General features: G+C 40.3%; 1 protein-coding gene across 1 annotated transcript in view; it reads left to right on the top strand.

The window, feature by feature from the left end:
- The window catches only part of LOC118412692 (synaptotagmin-15-like), a 9451-nt gene extending 5653 nt beyond the window's left edge, over positions 1 to 3798 (top strand). Inside the window, exons 3-7 of the mRNA XM_035815708.1 lie at positions 297 to 440; positions 959 to 1115; positions 1689 to 2034; positions 2279 to 2402; positions 2848 to 3798. Coding sequence (XP_035671601.1) covers positions 297 to 440; positions 959 to 1115; positions 1689 to 2034; positions 2279 to 2402; positions 2848 to 3155 — 1079 coding nt within the window. The 3' untranslated portion in view covers positions 3156 to 3798. The remainder of the gene's footprint in view (positions 1 to 296; positions 441 to 958; positions 1116 to 1688; positions 2035 to 2278; positions 2403 to 2847) is intronic.
- The last annotated feature ends 2686 nt before the right edge of the window (positions 3799 to 6484 follow it).

The raw sequence follows: 6484 nt of genomic DNA on the forward strand, positions 1-6484 counted from the left end.
GCGAATTTGATTTTAATGGTCTTACAATAATCCTTATAGTAGTTACTTAAGCAAAAAAAATCATATCCAGTTGCTTGATGAGTAACTGCTATTTGGTGCATCTTATTACCTGGATGTCTAACCTTCATCAACAATGCTGACAATGCTTTGTTACCTTCGCCAAGAAGGTTATGTTATTGTAGCATTTCTATGTGTGTTTGTGGATGAAAAGCATGATTCTTCAATGGATTGTATGACTATGTCGTAAAACATCCTCCTCTATCATGTTAACCCTTACAATATGTGTCCTTCCACAGAAACAGAATATCATGACGTCGACGCCATATCCATAGAGAGCAATGGGTCCGGGCTCTCCCTTGACAACGCGACGTACGAACCTTTCCGAGTAAACCCGATGTTGCCCGAAGTACGCCATAAGCCTGTGACGGTACAGCCTCTCGGTATGTTAGCGTTAATAAATCTTCAAGTAGTTACAGGGTTGGTCTTAGTGCTTTATGGATGTTTGTGACGTCTTTTCTTCTCTAAAAGCGTGGGTTATTAGAAAAAACGTGTAAAAAGCTTTGCAAAAGAATGCCCTCAGCCAAAAACCTGCTCGTGGTGGCATTATTGACATATGAAGTGAACATTATCATTGAAGACCCATCGTTCAAAGTAGAATGTAGATAATGGTGGCGGTATGTCGAAACGGAGCATAAAAGTACATTTCATCACAAAATAGATGTTTAGACATCTATAACTCAACTAGAATCCTGACGTTTAGCCTATTTCAATCTGCCTTCTGCCCTTCGACTCCGTTTTATCCAAATTAGAAGCGTTCATTTTTTGGTAACGCCACAGGAGCGAAGGCTTTGTTGAAGTACTGCCATCGAACAGTTCTTGACTACTAGACTTAACGTACACTCAGCTAGCGCTACCCTAAAATGCTCAAAACATTACATCTTACCGTTATTGTCCCAAGGTTCCCTGGACCCAACGTTATACGAGACCATTGAGAAGGACAAGAAGGTGTCCCAGCTAAAAATCACTCACACTCGACAGGGGAGCACGGATGAAGCCAAGGAAGATATATTCGGCACAGTCTGGTCCAAAATACACTATGACGCCATCACAGAAAGGTACGCGCCGTTCTTTTTAAACTGAAGTGGGGTTGAATCGTAATATCCAAGACAAAGGGAAATTGGATTCAAGCTTTCCAAATTTCGACTGAACTGCATCGGCATTTGTCTATGACGTAACTTCATGTAGATAGAACACGTGACTCGATGAGAAGTGGATCAAAACCTTATGGCGTTCCTTCCTTTATTATGGGTGGCTGTAACGTGTCCTGGTCTTTTGGCTGTCTTAGATGAAAGACCTAGCATTGATATGTCTTTTACTTTTTTCTCTTCAATTCCTTTTTATGTCATTGTGACGTTTTAGTTCTCTGATGAGGTCACTTTGATGTTATATGAATCAAATTTGAAGTAAATTTTATCGAGAGCGAGGTAAATCAAGTCCACAATTTGTTCAATGAAACCTTTAGAACTTAGTTATATATATTTTTTCAAATTTCATTAAGACGACTTAACACATGACACTCAGTCTACGTGGAATATGTCAAATACAGTCTAAAGTCTTCTGATAGTTAATTCCGTCGTTTTGTTATGTAAGAACTTTATTTCTAAAGGTTTTTCAACACTTTGTTTCAGGCTCGTTTTACGTTTACAGAGAATCAGCGACCTGCCGAGAAAAGGAGATGATAAACTGTACGACCCCGTGGCCTTCATCTGTCTCTTACCGGACGAAAAACACTATTTTAGGTCAAAGGTCATCCGAAACACGTGCAATCCCTGCTTCGAGGATGAATTCGCCTTCCCGTTGGAGAAGGTCATGGAGCATGCGCAGGACCTGTTGAAGTGTGTGCTGCGAATATCTGTGTACGATTATAACAGGACTCATAAATATAACGTCATCGGCCATGCTCTCTTCCCATTGGCTGATCAGGACCTCTCCGGAAGAAACACGGTCAAAGCACCCATCACGAAAAGAAGCAAGGTAAATGACTAATAAATAGAACCAAAAACATTGAAGAGAATGGAAGAAATTTTATTCATATGATCTGAAATGAAAATTCATTCAGTGATCTACCGTAACCAAATCACATTGAAAATTATAAGACTATTCAGGAAATAGTCTTAGATATGATGTAAACAAAATTTTGCGGACAGGTATATTTGAAAAAAAAATGGATTTCACCTTCGAATAATGGCGATAACTTTGTTTTTGCTTTCCTTTTCAGATAACTGTTAACCTTGGAGAAGTGCTGCTGTCTCTGGCCTACCTTCCCTCCCTGGACCGACTGTCTGTGGTCGTCAACCGGTGCAGACACCTGAAAATATTCGACAAGTCAGTGACGTCTATAGGTGAGCAACCTGCCATTTGAATGATCCCCACTTTCAAGCATTGCAGTTGGGGTCGGGGTAGTGTCGGTCAAGTCTGCATCTTTTTTAATAAAAGAATATATTCAATCACCAAATGGTACGTTTTTCTCCTACAAAGTACACACGATGACATGCAAGGAAAAAAATAATCACGATTATATTTTGATCATTTGATCTTATTAATACAAACGGAGGGCTGAAAAATGAGAGTGTTGACGAAAACTCTTTGTAACACTGCAATTCATATCATCCTCTAGGTTGATTTTTTTCACTGTCTATTGTTATATTTCTTTCTGTCATCGAGTTATTGCAAATATGCTGATCATGGCTATTTGTAAACTTAATTGCAGTAATCCCCTTTTCATGATCAGAGAGACAGAGAGAGAGAGAGACATTTAATTTACTTGCCTCCATTTTTTTGTAACAGACACCTATGCCAAGGTGACCTTGATGTGTGGAAGCGACAAGGTCAAGAGCAAACGAACAGAGGTGGTGGAGAATACGTCCAAACCGGTTTTCAACCAGTCTCTTTCCTTCGTGGTCCCATATTCCTACTTAGATGACACCAGTTTGGTGATTACTGTCATGCAGAGGACTTTTTTGCGCTCCGATGCGGTCATAGGCCGCCTGGTGGTTGGTCCGTTCTTCTACGCACAAGGTGAAAGTTTGACTCACTGGGGCAGCATGGCGAAATCACGCGAGGCAAAGAAGCAATGGCATCCGCTGTATCTATGATGCGGGACATAGAATACTTGTGTATCATTATTTACCAATAGCTTCTATAACCTCCAACGACGACACCATGTGGCAAATGAAAGTACTACACAGAAGAACGTCACACAAAGTACAAAATAGGTGTATATACTGCGGATTCGCCAAGGACAGGAATGACACAGATGTGGCAATAAAACCATGCCATGAAAGGATGCTGATATGTCTCAAGAAATGAAATAGATACACATGTATTCTTGAAATGTTGTTATCTACTAACTGTATTCTGGTAATGTGGTCTTTACCAGATGTCTTACTATCACAACAATCCTTGGAGGCTCATAGCATGATACCGATGTACGTCATTATTTCCGTGAAACGGAAAGTACTGTTTTCGATGTGTTTCGTCATTCTGTATCTTCCATGTACTCGTCACGCTCACCGCTGCGTGGCAAGAAGTAAAGGTCAGAGTTACAGGAGTGACAGGAAATAAAGTTTATATTTGTCAGAGTGTATACCTCATCACCCTTGTGTGACAACTGACAGACATTCTAGGCCATGGGGTCTATGGAAGAGCCTATCAGTTTACATGAAACTGAACAAAACGTGGGCAGACGAAACTGATTGGTCGTATAGCTACGAACCAATTACAGATTTAGAACATTCACATTTCTGCTTCTTCAATGTTTTTGTTCCTATCTTTTTGTCCGTGTTTTCGCAGTTATAGAATTTTCGTATTTTAGTTATTATATCTAAGACGTCATATTGATTATTGCCATAGTAAGACATTCCAAAAATGTCCAAACATAATGAATTCAAGACATTTCCATCCACATTCATAATTCACTATGCAGCCAATAATCAAAAATCAATTCTTGCCCGCTACACATAGACTTTACAAAAGATATTAGAGATGTAAATGCACCTACCTTTCCAATAACCACATCCCGACTCTTACACAAAACGAAGTACACATTTGGATATTCCTGTTAACCACAAATCTGACACACTTCTAACTCTTATTCGTTGATAAAGTCTGATCACCATCCTCACGAGTAATAGAGATCCACCCCCCCCCACCCCCCAACAACCTCTACCTTCGTGAGCCAGAGCGAATGACGTTATCTACAAAATATTCCCAGTGAGGACTGGGCAAACTAATTTCCTGTCAATCATGCTTGGTTCATCTGTAAAGCCTAGGGACTTGTTAGAATAAGCATGTCTAGCGAAATGATTTTGAGCGAAAGATGGTTTTATGATTACAGGGGTAGAGTCAGAAACAGGTTCTTGTGGGAGACATGTACAGGATCCAGGAAGGAGATGTTAAAAGAAAGTACAAATTTGAATGAAGAAACAGAATAAAACATTCTCAATGAGTGGCACATTTTGAAAATGATAACTCTTGTGCCAAATTGATCGGATAACTTTCACCATTCTGACGTTCTCTTTAAATTTAGTCACATAGGGACGACAACCTGTATCAGTGTGATCAGTCAGGTTATCTGCAAACCCAAAGCGCTGATCATGATTGGCCTCAGTTAATTAAGAAGATTTATTTGTGCATTTGTGCCCGAAAGCTAATTGCTCGTACACTGTAGAAACATATGGGTCATATATACATGTGGTAATAGTCAGTGATTGTTTTAGTGATAGTGTTGGTTGGGTCTAAACAGGCTAATAAACAGATGCCAATAAAAAAAAACACGCAGTAAGTGTAGCCAATCACCACAGTGTATGGTTATAATGACATCAGTGATGCTCAGGATGCTATGGACACTTCTGCCCTTTCCCGTCAATTTGTTCCAAAAGACATCAAGTTCATCACAGAACACAGTCCATGGAATCCAGGGTAAAGTTACCTAATCGACTTAAGGCGCGCCTATGACGCATGGCTTTACGTCCCGATGGCCGAAATTGCTTTCAACAAGATTTCAGTCAGCAGCCTACGTGATGAAAATGTCCGTTTTCCCAAGCATTTAAGGGAAGACTTGGCACGGCTTTGTACTCCGAGTTTTTGCAAAGACCCTTATGTGCACCTGGCTTTATTAACAGTTAAATCAAAATGTACATGGATTCAGAACTGAATCCTGGAGATCACATACCGAGACGTCATCTCAAATGATGAAGTACGGAATAAAGTAGAACAAAACATCCGTCCCTACGAATATGTCCTGTTAAACCATAGTACAGAAAAGAAAACTGAAGTAGTACGGCCATGTGACACTGGACATGTCATCGGAACTGGCCCAAACTATCATACAGTACACTTTATAGAGAGGAAGAATGTTAGCCTCCATAGCAGGCTCTCTGGGTATTTTTTTCGTCTTTTGGAGCTCATAATAGACTTTTGCTGGCAGTTTTCTTTTGCATCGGGGCGCTTGTGCTGCTGGCCGGCAGACACATCAAAGTCCCAGGGAGCCTGCCATGGAGGCTAGAAGAATGATGGGTAGACCACGGAAAAGTGGGAGGATGATATTAGAGAATGGCCAGGCACTAAGTGAAATACTACAAAATACAGGAAACCGAGAAGGGTGGAGATAATCTTCAGCGATACCCCAACAGTCAAAAAGGTAGACCAAGGGATAGATGAGAAGAGATGAGATGACAATATCACAACATTGTGCGTTCACCCGCTGTAGACAGACATTAAGGTTTGAAGGTAATTATCATATTTATTACAACATTTCATCACCTTCCTGAACATCAAAAAGCACAGACAGGCTCCACCATAACACTTTAACGATATTCCCCGAAAAGAGTAGTCAAAAGCTGACCAAAACGTTGGTTGTGTAGCTATGAATACGCTCATTTCTGCCCCGTCATTGCCGCAGATATTTGTAGTAGACATTAACATTTGCCCCAGTATGTGTGCTATACAATTACTGTTAGGAGTATGACTTTTATCATACGCAGTAGAACCTGCCAGACGTCATGTTACTAATGTCCTACCACGTCAACATCAAATGGAACCACAGACCCAGACGTGAACATACATTCTCTTGGGTCACCGCAAAAACGTCACCCTGTGCACTTGAAAGCGGTGGGTTCGTCCTAGAATTAAGTTCAACGTAGACCAAGTTCCTGGGGGGTCAGGTTGTGTAATCAGGCTGTCTATTCAAGTAATGATTGAAGACGAATAAATCTTTACTTCTGGATACTTTATTTTTATACAGACGTTTCGGAAGGCGTCCGCCTTCCTTCCTCAGTGAAAAGAAAATGAAGACAAACAATTTCTTGAAACAAGGAATAATTCTTATGTTCTAAATAAACAAAAAAGGTAACGGCTAAGGTGTTCTAAAATAAACAACACAGAGTAACTATAGAGGTGTTCTAACAATGTTCTAAACAAACAA

The sequence above is a fragment of the Branchiostoma floridae genome, chromosome 3 (genome assembly GCF_000003815.2).
Source record: "Branchiostoma floridae strain S238N-H82 chromosome 3, Bfl_VNyyK, whole genome shotgun sequence".
Taxonomy (NCBI): Eukaryota; Metazoa; Chordata; class Leptocardii; order Amphioxiformes; family Branchiostomatidae; genus Branchiostoma; species Branchiostoma floridae.